The sequence below is a fragment of the Condylostylus longicornis genome, unplaced genomic scaffold, assembly GCF_029603195.1.
Source record: "Condylostylus longicornis isolate FDR11 unplaced genomic scaffold, ASM2960319v2 ptg000049l, whole genome shotgun sequence".
Taxonomy (NCBI): Eukaryota; Metazoa; Arthropoda; class Insecta; order Diptera; family Dolichopodidae; genus Condylostylus; species Condylostylus longicornis.
Window position 1 is genome coordinate 4532016 of NW_026578018.1, and position 21648 is coordinate 4553663.

A 21648-nucleotide genomic window follows, 5' to 3' on the forward strand; every position below is an offset into this window, starting at 1 on the left:
ACTAGATACTTACAAATTAAATTAACATTGAGTCTTGAGAGCCGCTATCTTTTGTTCGAAATCATATTAAAGCCGGAATCATATTATTACCTAATCTATAGTAAGTGAAACGCCGCCACCTTCTCTCTACTGATTCATTAGTTCTCAAAAAACTTACAGTTACGATAGGTTTTTAAAATATTTTATTCTTTAAAATTCCTAAACATACGAGTACTTGCAAAATATTTTCATATTTCTTGCTATATTTTAGTATTCGATTTTTTTCCCCAAGTATACCTTTAATATTGTATGACGTGTCTATAATAAGTTTATAAAAATGCACTTTATTTACATCTTTAATATTTTTGATTGACATTTTAATTTTTGTGTGTTATTTTTTAATTTTCTGAAAATTTTTGTTTGTAATTATCCATTGTTTAAGAATATATGTATAAGTTCTTCATATATCAAAATATTTAAGTAATATTGTCATTATCCTGTTTTTGTTGCATAATTCTATATAAAATTTAAAAAATTTTAAACAAGTCCAACCAATTTGAGGATGTTATAAATAATTTGAACAATAACTCAGTCGGTCTTTTGAGTTAGTGTATTGATTTTCGGAAATTCTAAAACAATTTCTACATAATAATATTACTGCATTTCTGATGAGGGTAATTCGAGTTTTAATCGGATTGTACCTTTGAATATAGCTTTGTATATTCAAAAGTACAATCCGATTTAATATAGGACGAATTTGCAATATTATAAAATTATATATTAAATATATTAAATATGTTCGTGGAGAGGAGTGGCCGCTATATTAATAAAATTTTGAATACAAATTTCTCTTAGTGAAACGAGTACTGCCACGTTCATATTATGTATGTATGTCGTAATTCATAATACCTCATAATAATTTAATTAATTCAAATTTAACCAAAAGTGAAATTGAAAATTGCATTGTCATTGCCATTTCATTATACACATTTTTGTAATTTGTTCTAAAAAATATTCTTCAAAAAAAAAAATAAAAGATCAATTTAAAATTTTCTAGTTTTTCACATCAATACGTTAGATTTATTAAAAATCGTACAAGTGGTGTAAAGTGGAACATTATGTAGAAAGTTCAAAACGCACCGAAATTTAAGAATGTTCATAAAATTACTTTATAATATAAAATATTTTTTATAATATTTTGTAAAAATAGTTCGTCATTTAGAAAAAAAAAAGAAAGAATTGAAAATTTATTGAATTTAAATATCAATTATAAGGAGCATTGTAAAGACAACTATTATACTTTTGAAATTATGATGAAAATAATACAAAATATATTTTGAAGTTTTCAATTTTAAAATAATAAAAAGGAAATAAGAAAGTGAAAGGGTCCGAATATAAGCATGTGCAATCTAAGAACGTTGTAAGTCGACAATGATAATTGAAAATTAAAATAAACTATTATAGAATGACTTTGAGAAAAGAAATTACCATATAACCATTAACGATTTTAACAACTTAAAATTTATTTTGACGTTCAAAGAAATTATTGAAATTTTTTTATTATTAAAATGTGTAGATACGCGGTTTGAGTAAATAGATAAACGAATCGCACGTGGATAGTTTAAGGAAATCACAATAGTTATTAGTATAAATAGAAATTTTTTTGATACTTTTAATCCCACTGGGGGATCATATGATTTGTACAGAGTTAAAATAGCGGGGAAAACAATTCAAAATGACGATACGGAGAATAACTCTTGGCTCTTTGAAATTGTTGAGAGGAAACTAAACAGTATATGATAAAAAAATTTTAAAAATCCTGTAACGCTTTAAGGCAGTCATCCGCAAAGTGCGGTTGATGATCATCATTCGACCCATTGAACTTCAAAATGCAGCCCATACTTGCAAAAACAAAATATTCAACTGTGACTATTAAAATTTGTCGAAACAAAACAGGCTAAAAAGTCAGTTGAAAATGTAATTTCTTCTTGTAAGTAGATAATGTATAGGAAAGTCGAGTGGTCCACACTCATACTCACATAGTAAATATCTGCAAATAACCCACAAATGTTTGCCGATGGTTGCTGTAAGGAATCGAAATCGAACTCATACCAAATTTTGGCTTTTGTTCAAGTCAATATTCCATTTTTGCTTTATACTATCTTCTATCCTTTATTCGCAGTCTATTTCGCATATGAAATTATAATTTTAAAATTTGCACATTCTCACCGCCTCTACTCAAATTTCATCATCAACTGGAAATAAAAATTTATAAAAACTTTTTGTTTTTTCAAAAATTCCTCATTTTTTATTAATTCATTAATTTATTTAATAAAAAAAAAACAAAAAAAAAAATTTAAATGTAAAAAATAATCATGTTTGTATGTATGTACAATTAGGAGAAAAAAAAAGAAAAATTTATTATACTGTAGGATTTCTACAATTTTCTCTATTAATTCTGTCATTAACAACACATTTTTGTGTTTCATCATTTAAAAATTTATCAGCTGGACATGTGAAAATAGTGTTATCACCATTTATTCTACCATCTTTACATGGATGATATCTTTTACATTTTTCTTCTGCATTATCAGTATAAATTGGTACAAAAGTAGCATCAGCTCTACCTTCACAACGATTTGGGCATAAATCATTACTAACATTCATTTGATCTTCACATTTTAATGTATTAATTTTTTCTTCACTATCACCATCAACAACAAATTCATAATCCTTACAATTTACTTCAACTGGTTTTTCATTTTCACATTTAAAATAGCTACGACATGATTTTGGATTTCTTTTATGTATACCTTCTTCAAATTTATGGCATGTTATTTCACAATCAACATTTTCACTATCATCACATTTACCAATACGTTGATTATATAATTGTGTTCCATCACATTTATTTTCAATTGCTTTATGATCTTGACATTCCCAATATTTTGAACAATCATGTTCGTTACGTAATAATATATCATTTGGTACAGCTGAGCATACAGAATTATCACTATTTTCTTCATCAGTACATTCAACATTTTCTTTATAATCACAAACTTTTCTTTTTTTATCAAATGATAAACCATCTGGACAATCATAACTTTCAGCAACACCTTTATAACAAAGTATATATGCAGAACATTTTCTTGGTTTACGTTCATCAGCAAAGAATTGTCCTTCTGTTTCTTCATTACATAAATCATCAATACATGGTACATGTTCTTTTAAATCACAAACACCAAGTAATGAATCAAATCTTAAACCTTCTGGACATTTACCTTTTGATGATTTACCATTATTACATCTTATCCAACCACCACATGATTCATGATCACTAATAAATGTACTATCTGGTACATATAAACATGGGTCTTCTTGAGCAATTGTTATATTAAAAATGGTACATAATACTGTTAATAATAAAATGTTATATCCTGTAATACAGAAAAAAAAAATTTTCATTATAAAATAAATACAAAAAAAAAATCTGCTTAATTAAGAATTCAATTTTAATCCTACAAAGTTCCAATTATATATAATTTATAGAGGTTAATGTAAAAGAAGTTGATTTGGGAGAATATCGCATGATCAAGCCGAAAAATAAAGGATTTTAATGGTTTAATACAAATTTTAAAAGGAGAAAACTGATACGCTTAATAAAATCTTCAATTCAAACCTCCAAAAAACTCAACTATTATTTGCGATAATTAAATCAAGAATTTTTAAATAATATCATAAATATCACAAGTTGAGTACAAAATTTTTTCGTATAAAAATTTATTATTTATTTTTAATAATTATATTCATTTGTATGTACTTTAAATAAAAAAAATTTTCAAATCCCTCTTTCAGTATTAGATCAACCGGTTACACTTCAAACATTATATCAAATTTTAATCAACTCATACAAAATTCATGATCAATATGTTTGATATATTAACGGTTATATTTAATTATTATATCAATTATTTTTAAAATGAATTTCTTTCTATTTTTTTTAAACATATTACACTAATAATTTCGAGGATTTAAAATTTTACAAATTTATAATTTGTGTTTTTTTTTGCTTTAGTTTTCTCAAGTACTACAAATTTCCACAAATTCTTGTCCCTATTAATTAATATGTTTTATCTCTATGTTTCAATCTGTTATGAATCTGATCTGTTCTAGAATTATTCCAGAAATCTAGGAAAGCATTAACTTCAAAAACTCTTTAAGAATTGTATTTAATTTAGTTAAAATTTGCACAACATTTGATGCCCAACATTTTTGAACATTTTTTGTATGATAGGAGTCATCAAACAAATTCTAATTAACTAAAGTTTATGAATAATGTTTGACGTCTAAATTCTCTTTAAGGCAAATTTACGGTTTTAATTAATTGATTTATTAGGATTTTTTCTTGTTTTTCTGGAACAATAATAGTATCGGTAATTTTTATTTAAACAGTTTTCGAACATATTTTGTTTTTCATTGCTAAAGTAAAATTTAACTTTACTATAAAATTTGTGAAAAATTTTATTGAATTTATAACACTTATTTTTCACATTTTGTTCTATTACTTTTTCAGATTTTTTAATTATTTTAATATTTTTTTTTGGTAATTACCTTTCATTTTATACTTTTTTATATATATATTTTTTTAATTTTAATTCTTAAATTTAAATTTTTTAATTATGAAAAAAATTATTTTCCCTTTTATTTTTTTTGTGTATATTTTAAAAAAAAATCTTCGTTCGAGCGTGATTTAAAGCAGCGTTCAATTTTTTAAGAAACTGCTACGTTTCTATAATTTTCAACCCTTTTAAAGTATTTCATTCTATAACAAAAATTTTCTTATCATATTTAAAATTTAAAAATTATTTTTATCATTAAAAGAAAAAAACAAAAAAAAAAAGTAAAAATATAGTAAAAACAAAATTTATCAATATTCAATTGAAATTTTGTAAATTTAAATGTATCACATTCAGTAAACATACACACATACATAATTATTATATATTTTTGCATGTATGTATTTGATTGAATATACTTATGTCTTATACGCAAGAATGTTATATGTACTAGAAAATTATTAACAACTTTATACTAAAACGATAAAAAAGAAATTTAAATTATTAATAAAAATTTTTTAAAAACAAAGCAATTAAAAAACAAAAAAATTAAAAAAAAAGAAAATAGAATTTTGCAAAATAGCTTAGAAAATACAGTTAGAAAATTTTTAACTGCTTATATTACAGCTTATAATGAGTATAACAAGTAGAACTAGTTAGAAGTGACAATATTTCGAAACGAATACCAATCGATTATAAATGCAATCTCATCGATGTAATTGCAAGCTTCTCTGATCTCAACTGCAATTATAGAAAATATATTTTATTTATTTACATTGGTAAAAAAAGTTTATTTTATCTGTGTTCTTATTAACTTAATTTTTTTTTGAGTGTATCTGCAAATATTTATAGCAGAAATTTCAACACTTCATTCAACACACTAATTGCTTCTAAAAAATTTGTTCTTGATTTTGAAAACAAATTGAATAGCAATATTTTCAAATTAAATTATTTAATGTTGTTTGAAGTATTTGTATGAGTACCTATACTGCGCAAAAAATTGCATTTTAAATGGAAAAAAATGTTAATGACAAAGTTGGGTTATACCAATGGTTTGCAAGGTTTAGCAACATTTGAATGTATAATCTGAATTTGGTTTTGGACCTTTTTCCTTAAACAAGTGTAAATTCCATTTTGAAAATAATCTATCTGCTATTACATTATTTAAATTACTTTCATTTATACATCAAAATATTTAAAAAATTGCATATACATATTTATGATGAGAAAAAAAAAATTGAAGGAGCCGTAATATAATGCTCTAATTCAAGTGATAATTGCGTTAGTTAAAAAAAAAATATATCTGTATACATATATTTTTTGATGGTGAGACTTTTAGATTCTTTGGTTTTATAGAAATTTCGAAAAGCTTGAAGTTTTGGAAATGGATTCGAAAATTCGAATTTTAGAAATTTCGAGAGGCAGTAACTTAAGAGGAGATGGGGATGGAAAAAAAATTTTCTTCTAACAAAATAAACTATTTAGTAGTATTTAAAAAGTGTTAAAATTTAGGCTCCTACCGAATATTGTTAAGACGAAAACCGAATAATGGCATTTTTAGGTCTTTGGAGAGGGGGTAACTGATTACTTTAAAATTTTCTTTTAGAACTTTTACAAATATTGTAAAATTATGTAGGTGTATTGTAATGAATTGCCAACGTTAAAAATTGTAAAATGACTAAAAAAGCAAATTATATGACTATTTCCGAAAGGAGTAAATATATCCTATATCATTAGACTACATATTCAGTATGGACAAACTCGTTTAAAAAACTTCTAATTCAATTCCTCGAACTGCTAGCTTCTCAATTTTAATCCAAGTATGTATGGCGTAATACAGATTTTATTAAAATTTACCCAAATGAAAAGGCATATTTACATTAAAAAGAATTATTATTTATAGTTTGCACTCAAACAAAAAATTCCTTAAACCAAATTGCTTTTAATATTGCTATGTTATATTTAACTATCAATATCTTTTTACCGACCGTATTGTGTAAACAATAGGTAGGTTATGTGATGGCAACAAATTTTGCATATCGAGTTTTCGGTGGGAACGTACTTCTCCATAGTAGGGAAGTGTAAATAAACTATTTTTAGCAACCTGTCGGTCTGTCGGTCTGTCGGTCTGTGTGTGCACGCGTGTATCTCAAGTTCGGCTGAACCGATTTTGATGAAATTTTATATGTAAGTTTGTTTCCACCATGGCACGGATCGATCAACTTTTGGTATATATCAGGCCTCGGGAACTGCACTTTTTAGCGGGCCTGTTTTACATTTTTGAACATTTTGAAGAAAATATTCAACCGATTTACTTGAAATTTTATATATAAGCTCAGCTCGACCGTCCGCAAAAATTCGTATGTTTTGGAAGAAATCAGGCATCGGCAACTAGACGTTTACTACGGGCCAAATATACATTTTTGTGTATATAAAGAGAAATAATCAACCGATTTCATTGAAATTTAATATATGAATTCCTCATATTAAAGCAATGAACATATAACTTTTTTGGAGAGATCAGGGCTCGAGAACTGATTTGCGGGCCGATTTTACATTTTTCACCATATCCACAGAACAAATTGATGGAATTTCTTGAAATTTGATATTTGAGTTCTGGTTGTTACCGAAACTAACTGGCGAGCATTTGAGGGAATTCGGGTAGCACAAAGCGAAACTCTACTAAGAGCCAAATTTACATTTTTCTAAATATGTTAACTATAAGCTTACCAATGTCCTAAAAATTGGAAAGAAGTATTTAACAGACATTTTTATAATATTCTGTAACACTTTCATTTAACTAGACAATACACAATGCGGTCGGTTATGTGCTGACCACATCAGATTTTTTTTTCACACAATATGTATGATGATGTGATATAATGTAAATGGGATAAAAAATTTTCAGTATAATTCACAAGGGAAATTGGTGTTTTGAAGAAATGAACTTTAACTCTTAAGTTTGAAATTTGCACATTTAATTTTAAAATTTATTTACACAATTTAAAATTTTATAAAAATTATTAAATTGTATTATCAAAATTTTTAATCTTTGAAATTTGTTTGTAACTGAAAAATGTAATGACAATACAAAAATAAAGCTTGGATCTTAGTTTTTATTAAATTTATATTTTTTTTATGATTTTCGTATATTTGTTTTGCTTATTGAAAGAACAAATAGGTTTTCCAAACAAAAATTTTCTTTATTTTTCGTGTTTACTTGTAATTTTTAATATTTTTTGATGTTTTTTAAACCTAAAATATTTTTATTACTATTGCTCATTTCGATCATCGGTTGGATTGTTTGGATCGTCGGTTGGATTATTTGGATCATCGGTTGGATTATTTGGATCGTCGGTTGGATTATTAGGGTCATCGGTTGGATTATTTGGATCGTCGGTTGGATTATTAGGGTCATCGGTTGGATTATTTGGATCGTCAGTTGGAGCTGGTGTTGGGGCTGGCGTTGGAACTGGGGTTGGGGCTGGTGTTGGAGCTGGCGTTGGAACTGGGGTTGGGGCTGGTGTTGGAGCTGGGGTTGGAGCTGGTGTTGGAGCTGGAGTAGGAGCTGGTGTTGGAGCTGGAGTTGGGCCTGGAGTTGGAGCTGGAGTTGGACCCGGAGTTGGAGCTGGAGTTGGTCCTGAAGTTGGATCTGGGGTGGGATTTGGATCTGGAGTTGGAGCTGGAGTTGGTCCTGAAGTTGGATCTGGGGTGGGATTTGGATCTGGAGTTGGAGCTGGAGTTGGTCCTGAAGTTGGATCTGGGGTGGGATTTGGATCTGGAGTTGGTGAAGGATTTTTTTTTTTGGTACAATCTTTCATGTCAACTAACTCTTTATTAATGCATTCTCCCGCCACTTTGTCTAATAATGTACCATCTAAACAACTGAAATGTTTATTTCCACTTATAAAACCATCTTTACAAGAATAGTAATCTAAACATCTATCAGCTTCATTTTCATAATATTTCGGTGCGAAACCTTTTTTTCGCCCAGAACAACGATTAGAGCATATTTCATCGCTTACTTCCATTTCATCAACACATTGATGTATATTATTTTCATCAGGTTTAGCCATTTTAGTTCCACATGTCGTTTTGGTTGGACGTTTATTTCTACACGTGTAATAGTTATTACACGATTTTGGATCTTTTTTAGTTTTGTTTTCATCCGATGATAAACAAACAACTGGACAATTAACCAAGTTCGCTTCTTCACATTTTCCTGTACGTTGATCAAATAATTTTCCTAAATCACATGTTTTTTGTATGCCAACTTGACCTTGACATTCATAGTATTTTTCACAATCACCCAAACTTCTAAGAAGTATTCCATTTGGAATATTAACACAAATTATATTTTCTTCATCTTCTTCGTCGTCACACTCGTGATCTTCCTTGTATTCACAAGCATTAGTATTTGGGTCAAACACCAATCCGTCTGGGCAGTTACCCGGAATAGCAATACCATTTGAACAATATAAAAATGCTGAACATCGTTTCGGTGGACGATCATCTTTAAAGAATTCGCCATCTGTTCCAGGTCCACACAAATCATCTTTACAATCAACGTTTTCAGCTCTGTCACATCCCTGTAGCTCTGCATTGAATCTTAAACCTGGTGGACATTTGCCTGGATTTGATTTACCCCTTACACATCTAAAATAACCATTACAATCATTTGCGTCGCCAATAAAGGTACCATCAGGAACAGGAAAACATGGATCTATTTTTTCATCAGCACATTTGACACCAATGAAAGCTATCGAAATAATTACGTAGACTTTAAAAAGAACTGCAAATATATAAGAACAAAGTATTTAAATTAAAATGAAATTATTTTGAATAATTTGATATTGATATTTTTAGAAAAATATGGAATGTGACATTCTGACTAGTCACTTCTAATTATATTACACTGGATTATCGCATAAAATTTTCAAAATTATTTAAAGAATATTTATTTTTATATACCTTTCATACTCAATATATACCATAGAATTACTCAAAAACAATAATGTTTAATACCAGGTTTATAGTAAGTAACTGCTCTGTTTTGCATTGTATTTCAACCTTTTTAAACATTTTGAAAAATTCAAAAATCGTAAAACATTTTCAAAACTTATTATTATTCAATGATTAATTAAGACTGTTTTAATTTTGTTAAACATAAAGATCAAGCTAAGACAAAAACAAATGAACATGCAGTACACAAATTAAGACATTAATTTAATTCTCAATAAGATCAGATAAGTTTATTTTTATCGGTGTAGATTTTCCGTATAGCGTACTCGCGGCATTATTAAATCATGAAAGGTTTATCTTTTTTGTATATTGTGGTATAAGGTTAAAATTTTAGGCAATAATTAAATGGAAAAGATTCTGAATTAATAAAAGAATGTATTTGCAGAGGTATGAATTTTTACTAAATAATATTGCTACTACTTAGTTAAATAACATAGCAATGAATAAATACTTTTTGTTTAAAAATATTTTAGAAGTTCTAAATGAAATTTAATCAATTTTATGTTTGCCCCTTGAAATCTGGCCTTCTTTAATATTTTGCCACATTGTGGATTGAAGATGGGTTTTATAACAAATCGGTGTAACAAGTGAGAAATTGTGAAATATTTATTCATAAACGTCTTCTTCCTTTTTACCAAAAAAAATTAGAATTCTTGCAAACAAGTAAATTAGCTCAAAACAACTAAAAAAAACTCAGCAAGAGTTGACTGTAATCTTTTCAAAAATTTGTGTATTATATGTCTTTTTGTTTCCTAAGAGGGTACCTACTTGGCGTCCGGATTTAAGCTTGTTAGTGTGGTTATGGGTGAACTGAAAAAACGGTGTATCAATCGCTACTTTGCTTATTTCAGTATGAAAATTTATTATTTCTTTATAAAAAGATATTTGTAAAAGATAATGGCCTTACAGCATTAATCACGTAATTTTGATTCGGCATAAGAGAAATAAATTATAATTGGTCTCCCTGCGTATGTCAATATACAAAATGTACGCTTTTGCAGGGTCCAATAAAAGTGACATGTTTCTTATGGTACGTGAAACTTAAATTCGTGTTGATTATTAATATTGTCTTATTCGATAATATAAGCTTACCGAAAACAAAATAAAAATTATTATCTCTGAAAGTAGAGAGGTTCTGCGAATCCAATATAATTAAAATTTTTGATTATGATATTTTTCAATAAACCAGGTAGTTTAACATAATCAAGAACTCAGTTAGTAATAATGATTTTCTTCCTTACAAAAATTTGTATCTATAATTAAAATTTTAATTGGTTTCTTATCAAAAACAAAATCTTTTAATGTAGCTCATTGATTGTAAAAATTCTCAAGAAAAAAAAAATTATTTATTGTAACACTATTAAAAAGTAGAATATTTTTTTACGCATCTCTTTATTTACATTTCCTTACACTTAAAATTCAATTTACATTAAAGTTCGAATTTGTAATTTTAGAATTTTTATAACATAAATTAAATGGATTGTGTTAAATACATCATGATCAAATTTTGCGACTGGTCAATAATTATTAATTGCTATTAAATTTATAGCCATTTAGTAACTTTTAAGTTCTTAATACAATAAAATGCTTTGTTTAAATAAAAAATTAAATACATTCCTTGTATTATTCGCAAATTTCAGTCATGAACCTAGAAAACATATAGAAAGCAGTACAAATGAAAAGATTACCAAATTTTTTGACCAAAACAAAATTGTTGTTAGTATAAATATATGAATTAATAAATAAAGTTGGTGTCAAATCAATGATATGTAAAGAAGCACATTTGCCTTGAACAATTGAAAATACTGCTTTTGAAAACAATTTACTTGATTATTATAATAACTTTCATTCATATACGAAAATATTTCAAAAATTGCATATATTTAGGATGAGACAGATAAAAAAATTTAAAGAGGTCCTTAATATTATTTCGAACACTTGCTCAATTCAAGGGTTGCCTGATTTAAAATAAATCTGCATTTAGAGAAATTTGCAAAAGCTTACACTTCAAATTTTACGAATTTCGAGCGATAACAACATAAAAGTCGGAACGGTGTAGGTGGAAAAAAATTTCTTGCAACGAAATGAACTATTTGTTAGACGGTTTAAGTTTTAAACTCCTAAAACTCAAATAGTTCAAAATCAGGTAAAGAAATTTTTGTAAACGAGTCCATCTTCGGACTGAAAGAGTGAAACTTTTTTTAAAAAATTTTTCGGACAAAAAGAAATAGTTTATTCAAAAAACAGACTTTAATCAAATAATCATATGTATAAACATTGATTTGCATTTTGAGCAATAATAATCAAATATTTGATTAGATCACAACTGTTATATTTAATTATATATCAATATTATAAATATATACTTTTGATATAAAAAATTAAGCTCTTATAATATTTAGATCTACAATTATACAGTTAAATCTGGATAAAACGGAGAAATTAAATTCTAGTTACTAGAAGAAAAATCTACTCTTGAAATCATTATTTTTTTGTATGTACAGTTTATTGGCAAGTAGTATGTACAATTTCATTTGTACATTATTCTTAAATTTGCAAGTGGAAAATCGCAAAATTTATGGTAACCCATATAAATTATTAAAAACAAAAGCAGCGAATAACTATAACAAATTTTGATCTTGGCAGTCCGAAAGCAATATTATCTGCAACTGCTTATATGCCAGTTCATTCAGATATCAATGATTCCTTCAAAATGTTTCTATTTTATTAAAGAAAAAAATTTTCATTTTCGAATAAGAATTTTATTTTCGGCATTGAAAATAAATACTTTGAATTCGTTTATTCTGAGTTCAACTGTATCATTAGGATTATAATCGAATTAATTTGGAAGCATAAACAGAAGCATAAAATTATTCTTTACTGAAAATTTTTTAAAAGCTAATTTTTTTTTCTTAGTCACTTTTATTGCAAGATTATGTAGAATAAAAATTAAAATTTTTTGATTAAATTATAAGTACAGCAAATATGAATTCAATGACTGATTAAAGTATAACATTATATTGTACTCATAATATTAGATTTAATTTAATATGTAAGTATTTTTAGATTATTAGCGTATTATAAATTCGAAAAAATATATTAAAATTTTTTTTTTCTATTGACAATAATATTATTTCTACGAAATAAATTGCCTTGTTAAGTACCTATATATTAAGTAGTATTGTAGTACATTATTTTTTACTAAATGATTCAAAAGTATTTTCTATTTAAATTCAAAAAAAAAAAATTTAATCATTAAAACGTTTAGATAAAAAAAAAACATATGTGTATCTTTACCAATATTGATAAGAATTTGTTCTATAGCAAAAATTACCATGTTACACAATTATATACAAGTAACATTATTTAGTAACATATTAGAAATTGTGTACTTTTAATATACACATACATACAATAGTATTTTTTTTTTTTTCTGAATTACTAGTTATTTTGTAGGAAGAAATAATTTTACTTCCATTAAAATTCTTGATAGCTACAAGTATGTATATTTTAAGTAATTATCAGAACATGAGAACATCAATAATAAGTACATGATCTGAAAAAGCAAATAAAAGATAACAAATATAAAAAAAAAAGAAGCAGAGAAGAAGAAAAAATTTCAGGTGAATTAGATCTTTAATTTTGATAACAATATCAAAAAAAAAATGACAATGGTAATGTTCCTAGAATATGATAATATTATACACAAATTGCGTGTATGTATATATTATACACTGAAAAAAAAAGGAGTCAGTAAACCTTACTATTTTGTTGAAATCTATATGTGATATTGAATTTTAATATAATGTATAGTTAAAGTTCACTAGAATAGTAATTTACTGTATTTTTTTAAACGTTTTTTTAGAAAAACTATGGAAAGCACATATAACAGTAATGTTATAATAGTTTAAAATACACAGTTACCATAGCATTTTCGAAATTTAAATAGAAAGTACAACATATTACTTATTTGAATGCGAATTCCCCAAAATACATTAAAGCATAAATTTTCTCAAATTAGGTTTAGCTACAGAACCAACGTCAACTTAAGATCTCTGACAGATGCAAAAGGATATAGACCGACGATAAATATCAATAATTCTTTATTGAAAGTACATACATATAGTTATTTAAAACTGATCGAATACAAAAAAATGAAAAATAAATGTACGTGGAATAAAGGGAGTGAAAACTATACCCTACTCATTTTATATGGTCCAATCAGTAACAAGTGAAATTGAAATCAAAATCAATATTTTAATTTTTCTTTGCAACGTCACCATAAAATGGCGAGAGCTTCAATATTACAAAATAAAAAATTTTACCTAAATTTTAATTTGGAAAAAAGTTAGTGAAAACTTGGATGAAAAGTGATTAAAAAACACATAAAACAATAACATTATATTGACCGTTTTTAACAGTGTATGGTACTAGCAAAATACAACATAGTTAAAATAGTTTATTTTTTAAAATGAAAAATATATAATTGGAAAAAACATTAAAGAATACCTTTCGGCGCCAGACATTTGTTACAAAAATCTTTTCATAACAATGTGTTACAATTCACATACATACATACAATATAATCTCAGTATAATATGTTATTTGCATTTGGAATTAGGAACTAACATTTTCCGCATTATTAACTAACATTTTCCGCAGTAAGATTACTGTTATTTTACTGCTGATATTGAGATATTTTAGTTTAAAAGTGAAGCCTTTACATAAGATTGTCGCCAGTTTTAAAAGGCATAAGATTTTGGTTGTCATTATATTGAGAATTCTTTTTAAACTAGTAGATGAATAGGTCTAAAAAAGTGTATAATAGTTTACCATAAATAATGCATGTTCCGGCTCACCACCTTTATGTTGTACATACCTTTAATAAAATTAAAATTTAAAACAGTAATACATACATTTTATTAAATCAAATAATAGCCAATTTTCAAAGATTTGAGTGAAACTTTAAAATTATTTTGTATAAATACCTTCATTTAAATACAAAATATTCTTCGATACAATTTAAAAAACTGAAAAAGAAAAATTTCAAAAGAAAAGATTTGAAACAAACAATCAGAAAATCTTTGAAAAAAAAAACGTAACAAAGCAATGGAGGAACTCTATTTGCAATGGTGTTTTCCCCTGCGCATTCTATTCATTTTGATAAACTCTTTAAACGTGTTCTGAATCCATATTGATACATATTCGGGAATATACTTTTTTCTGTCTGGAAATTCTCATCATTTATAAATGGCGAAAATAAATTTTCAATTCAAAAAATATTTTAAAGTTCATACGAGGGTCACTATTTATATTTCGGGTCTAGCAATAAAAAACAAACATTTATCATTGGAAATGGTTTTATTGTTTTTCAAAATATTCCCCATGAAGATCAATACACTTTTGCATGCGCTGAAACCAATTTTCGTAGCACTTTTTCCACTCCGATTGAGACACCTCCAAAACATGGTTTTTGAACGCATCGACTGCTTCTTCAGGTGTTGAAAATCGTTGTCCACGCATTTTTTTTTTGATGTGAGGGAATAAGAAGAAGTCATTGGGTGCTAAATCAGGACTGTACGGCGGATGATGGAGCGAACGGCGTCCGAAACCAAATTCTTGGTACCAGCGATTTACAGTGGTTTTTGATGGTGCTTCATCACCAAAAGTCGAAACAAGTTGATCGAGACACTCTTGTCTCGATAATCCGCGCCGAAAATCGTAAAAAATCATCGCACGAAAATTTTCACGGGACAATTCCATTTTTTGACCGAGATGAATTTTTCAAGTCACTGTAAACAAAACAATTCGCGCTCGAATGACAAAACGTTCTGAGTGAAGTTGTCCTAAAAAATGTCAAACTTTCCAATGGAAGTGTCAGATTGCACCTGGCAGCACTAGTATTGCCAGGACCCGAAATATAAATAGTGACCCTCGTAATGATAAAATAGTGAGAATATATTTAAGAAAAATTAGCACATATTTTAATGCGCTTGTGGTGGCTTCCAGTATTAATGTTTATAATATTTGAAAAAATAATTAAATAAAATTAAAAATCCAATCATCTTGATTTAATTCTAAAAACGCATAGATAGTTTTGTCGTTCTGTCACAATTATGCTATGTAGGCTTCATAACATGAACAATGCAATTATGATTTAGAATAATACATAAGATTTTAAATTTATAGCACAATATATTAAGGGAAATCCATAAATATTAAATTTTGCTATCGAATTTTCGTGTAATCAAAATTATATAAAAATATTGGTACATAATATCAAAAATATCCTATAGTTTAATCCTATAATGCTTGATGTCTATCTCATTTTCCACAATACTTTTTAAAACTTACTGAAATTCAAGTATGTATACAAGTACCTATATTGCAAAAAACAACTAAAACTTTGAAAAATTTTGAAGAAAACCAAATATTTTCGTATTTTTCCAAAATAACAATATTCTTTTAGTATTTAATAATGTGTTTTACAAGAAATTTCAAAAAAACAAAATCTGCTACAAAAGTAAAGTTTTAAACTTTCATTCTCTTTCTGGTTCTGGAAATTCCATTTTAAATTTTTCCTATAATACACAAAAATTTTAAAACTTTAATGTTATAGCTAATAAATTTAAAATTTTTTTTCCTAAAATTGTAAACATTGTACCAGACAAATTTTTTGTAAAAAAAAAGCACAAAATCAGTAAACACCATTTCGCACTATAATATAGCTTGCTAATGTAGCACAGCAAATTTTTAAATCTTATGTATAGAACGAAGCCCCTTCAACAACAGAAAAATAGAATGGGGAACAAAAAAAAAATAGGTAATTTATCTTACTTTATATTCATCATATCATCAGCGTGCCAAAACTTTTAAACAACAAATAACATTTTGGTTCTCCATCCATGTTATGTAAACTCATATATGTATATATAAAAACACTGTACACGCCATTATAACACAAAAAAAAACTTCGAAATTTTCTCCGGATATCCCTTTTCTAAGAGAGATTTTATCTGTTTAACCCCATACAATCAAAACAAATAAAATACAATACATATATACAATACTATTACAAAAGATACAATAATAATCCAAATAAAATATCAAAAATCTTAAAAATCAAAAAGATGAACTCTGATGAATAAATAATATAATGACAACATAGATTTTTAAATCCCAATTTCCTATACAAATGTAGTAGGGTTTTATACTATACACCCTTACAAATTCATTAAAATAAATATGACTGGCTGGAAAGTTCATTTTTTGTACAACGTTTTTTCATTTCTGACTTTTTAAATTTTTGATATTTTATGATTTTTTTTTCTTAATGGATTGGGAATACATTGTCTAAATTCTAAAATTTATACACTAAAATGTTAAATCATATGTGGGCCTAAGCATATGAAGTGGGTACTCTTATATACTGTACTCGTAAATATTTACTTTAATTTATATGCATTAAAAATTTTTACTCAAATCAAAAATGTTATTGTAAAAAATTAAAAGAGAAACAGAAAAGAACGAAAAGGAAAGTAAATTAGCAGGTGGGGAGAAAAATGAGCACATCAAAATCCTTTTAATTTTAGTTTTTTCCTTTTATAAGAGTCACTTATTTTAGTCACTTTTAGATTTGGAATTCTTCACATTTTCTCAATTAGTTTTCGTCATTTTTCAAATAAAGTTGAATTTCAAATTCAATTTTTCAATTAAGTTTTCTCATATTTCTTAAATTGTATTAAACGCGATACTGAAGTGAACAGATATGCTAAGTTACAAATTTTTCAAAAATGCATTTTTTTACACCACTGCTCATTTTACGCCAGTCCTCATTCTGTTTTGCAGGTTTCGAAGTAGAAAAACTTATTTGAAATCCAAAAACAAATTTAAGAAATTCGAATTAGTCTTTGCTAAATTAAGTAGTACTGATGGTTCTTCTTTCTTGGAAAATTTTAAATTTTTTAATTAGCGCTTCATCATCGATCTGTGCGCTTTACCATCGATATAATGTACTTGCTAATGTGATATGGCGAACTATGTTTTAAGAATATCTTTTATTACAGAACAAATTTTCTCAAAAATTTTTTTTATAAATTTTTTCTGCATTCAAAGAAAGGCAAAGAATTTTTCTTCTTTAGTATTAATAGTGCATATTTGTGAATTTAAAATTCTATAATTCTATATAAAAAATTCAGCAAGTCTATATTGATTTATTTACTAATATTATGGATTTTTTTTGGTGTAGGCGTAAATTTTTGAATTCCCTAAAACGAATTTGATTACGTAATATAAAATAAGTAAATAAAATATTTTAAAATTTCAAAAAGAATCAATTTACTAGCTAACTAGCTATATACAAAGAAACCTAGCTAGCTACTTGTAAATAAAAAATTTAATTTAATTTTAATTGCATACATTTAGGATAATATCGGATGATCAATAATATTATTAATTATTTTTATTAGCTAGCTATAATTTATATTATACAAAATTTTTCAAAAATGCTATAAAAATTTGAATTTTTTAAATATCCTTAAAATTATGTGATATAGCTAGAAAAAGAAATTTGAATATTTCTCGGTTTTTCTTCCTAATAACCAAAATACAATAAAGAATAAAGTATAATGCAAATATTAAAACTAAAATAAATTATAAGGGTGGCTTCTATTCATCAAAATCAATTAGGTCAATCGTATAAAAATCTTATTATTATTATTATTATAAAAATCAAGGATATTAAGGATAAAAATCTTATATAAATGAAAACTTTTTCTATATTTTTTCTATTATTATTTTTGTGCTCCTACGCATAAAAAAGGTCTCTTTTTTTTTTAAAAACAAAAGAGATTTCTATTTTTTTCTCTTTTCATTTTAGCTGATTTACTGCTATTACGGTGAAATAGGTTCGTATTTAATATTTTACATTATATTTGTATATATATACAATACATAATCTGTATATTACATAATAAATTGTATATTAACATTAACATATAATTACAAACCGCATTACATACACTAAGGGAGGAGATTTGATAGCACCAAATTTTGTAGGAACGTAGTTAGTAGTACGCTCCCCTTCTTTAGTAGGCAAGCGTAAATAAATTACTTTTAGAGTGTTGTCGGTGTATGTGTGTACGCGATTATCTAAAGTTCGGCTATACCAACTTTGATGAAATTTTATATACGAGTTTATTTTGGCTATGCCACAGATTGATCAACTTTTGAGATATGTTAGGCGTCGGATACTGAACCTCTTTGCGGATCGATTTGAAATTTTTGCTTATATAAAAAAAAATAGTAAACCAATTTCTTTAAAATTTGATACTTAATTCCAGGTGTTAAACAACGAACTTATAAATTTTTTTAGAAAGGTAAGACCTCGGCAATCGAATTAGTGGCCGATTTTACATTTTTTACAATATCTATGAGCTAATTGCTGGAATTTCTTGAAATTTAATATTTGAGCTCTGGTTGTTACCGAAGCCAACTGCCTCTTCGGGAAATATGAATAGTACAAAGCGAAAATCTACTAAGAGCTAAATTTACACTTTTCGAGGAATGTCAACTAAAAGCTTATTAGTTCCTTTAAAATTGTAAAGAGGTGTTTAACACGCATTTTCTTCTAGAATAGTTTTACTAAACTGGACAATATGCTGGACTGAACATTGCAGTAGGTTGTATGGTGACCACATCAGGTTTTTTGTTTTTGTGTTTTTATATATTTGCAAATATAAAAGAATTAAATTAAAAGGTTCTCATTTTATTTAAAAAAAAAACAAACAATAAAGTATATTTACATAAATCCCTATATATACACACTTAAAATTAGATCCCATACCTAAAATGATTAATCCAAGGATTTCCTGGTGTTTTTGGTTTTGGTGTTTATGTTTTATTTCTTATTTTTTTGTTTTTTTTTTTTAAGTGAAAACAAAAGAAAGATCATTTAAATATTTGCTAAATATTATGCAAATTAGGGTAGTTGAATAATTAAAAAAATTATATAAAAGGAAATTAGATGTGCACAAAATGAAGAAGGACGAAAAAAAAAATAATGTGAAAGGTTGAACATTATAAATTTAAATATTTTTAACCATACGCACGTGTAATATAAGTAAATAATAATGTAATTAAGGTCAAAGTTGTTCTAAAGACCACATTCTTAGTATGAATTATAAATATTTTGTTTTTGTTAAATTCTAAAGGACATAGAATAAGATGAAGTACCACTTTGAAAAACATTGTTTTAAAATAATATTTTTAATTTTTATAGAAAATATTTTGCCTATACTTTTATTAATTATGAAACGTAACCGAGATCATAATTTATTATGTAATATAAAAAAATTTTTTATAATTTTTAATCTATACTTGTAAAATATAATTAAATCTAAGCCAATTTAAATCTTCACCAAACACAATTATTAACGAAATAATGAAAATTTTAAAGAAAAATTTAAAACATTTGAATTTATGTTTAGAATTTCTACAATTCTCTTCTAGATTATCTAACGCGAATTATAAAATTATCCTCTATAGCATTTCTTTAAATACATAACTCCTTAAATATCGACCCCATTGGAACATCATTCATGGATTATCATTAATATTTTGCATAGTTTCAAAATTTCATTTGAAATATCTCTTGGAAATTACTCTGAATATCGAAACACAAAATAATACAGTAATATTATTATATTGATAATTTTTTATATTATTATAAATAGAAGTATACTTGAAATGTTCAGACTAAATATAATGATTCGATACTTAGAATAACATCCACTATTTCTTCTAATAGTTTTAACAAAATTATAAGAGTATGTAATTTCAAAAGTAAATTACGTTCTACCTTTAAATCGTATAACTATAGCTCTTATTAGTCAGTTTTAATATCGTATATAACATCTTGTTTTTAATCAAACACAAATATTTCGTTTATTTTTAGATCAAAGCATACAAGATATTCAAAAGTTTTACAAGTGTTGTAATAGAAGAGTGTTATAACAGTGAAGTGTTTCAAATCTACAAATATATGAAGTATTTCTATATAAGCAATAATACTACATAAGTTATATATCTATAATAACATAATATACATTAAACTTTGCATTAACAGTGTAATATTACTTCAAGAATTATAATATGAAAGTTTTCCTTCTTTCATTAAATTAATAAAAAGTTTCTATAATTTCTCTCTGAAAGAAACTATTTTAAAAAGCAAAAAATAAGAATATTAAATGTAAGCAATTACCTCTAGGACTTTTATTTCAAATTTTTCTTTTCTTCAAAAAAAAGAACTACATAATTTAATTCATTATCCTTGTATAAAAATCCTTTAAGATAATTCATCTCAAAAATCGTAAACAATTCATATTCCTCTCTGAAAATAAAAAACAAAAAATTAAAAACATTTTTCAAAATTATCATTCCTTCTTTTAAGTAATGACAATAATAATTTCAAAGAAAAAGTTTTTTTACTGTGATTAAACAAAAAATAGAGTTTAATAATTAAAAATATTTTGAACGAAAAAAAAAAAAAATAATAATATAAAATTTTAATATTTTCCACAATATCCTCAAGAAATATCAGTTCCCATCTTTAAATTAGGGAATAAAAGAGGTAAATTATCCAAAGTATAATTGGATTAGTGTAGATCTTACCGACTGTTCGCAAACAAGATTAGTTTCTATTTCGTCAAACATTTAATACTGTGCTATTGGTCAATTAGGTTGGAAAATTTCTGTTTACTAATCCAAAAAAAAAAACCAAACAATTTTCGATTAATCCAAAGTGTATCAAGCAATTTTGTTCAAAAATAAATTGTTGATTAATTTCTACGAAAACTCATCTTACTCGGACAATGAATAAATTTAAATTTTAAATCAGAAATGAAATGAAACCTTTCTTAATAAAAAAAATTTGGTAATCTAATTAATAATTATCACAAAAATTTAAATAAGAACTTCTAGCCATTTGGACAAATAAATTGCTTCTTTTCAGTTGTTCAAAAATTTTATCAAA

General features: G+C 25.9%; 1 protein-coding gene across 1 annotated transcript; it reads right to left on the reverse strand.

The window, feature by feature from the left end:
* Positions 1-2400: 2400 nt before the first annotated feature.
* Positions 2401-6468, reverse strand: LOC129611471 (uncharacterized). Its single transcript, XM_055524648.1, has 2 exons — positions 6453-6468; positions 2401-3392 (listed from the first exon to the last, which is right to left on the reverse strand). The coding sequence occupies exons 1-2, from the start codon at positions 6466-6468 to the stop codon at positions 2401-2403; spliced, it is 1008 nt and encodes a 335-aa protein (XP_055380623.1).
* Between the last annotated feature and the right edge of the window lie 15180 nt (positions 6469-21648).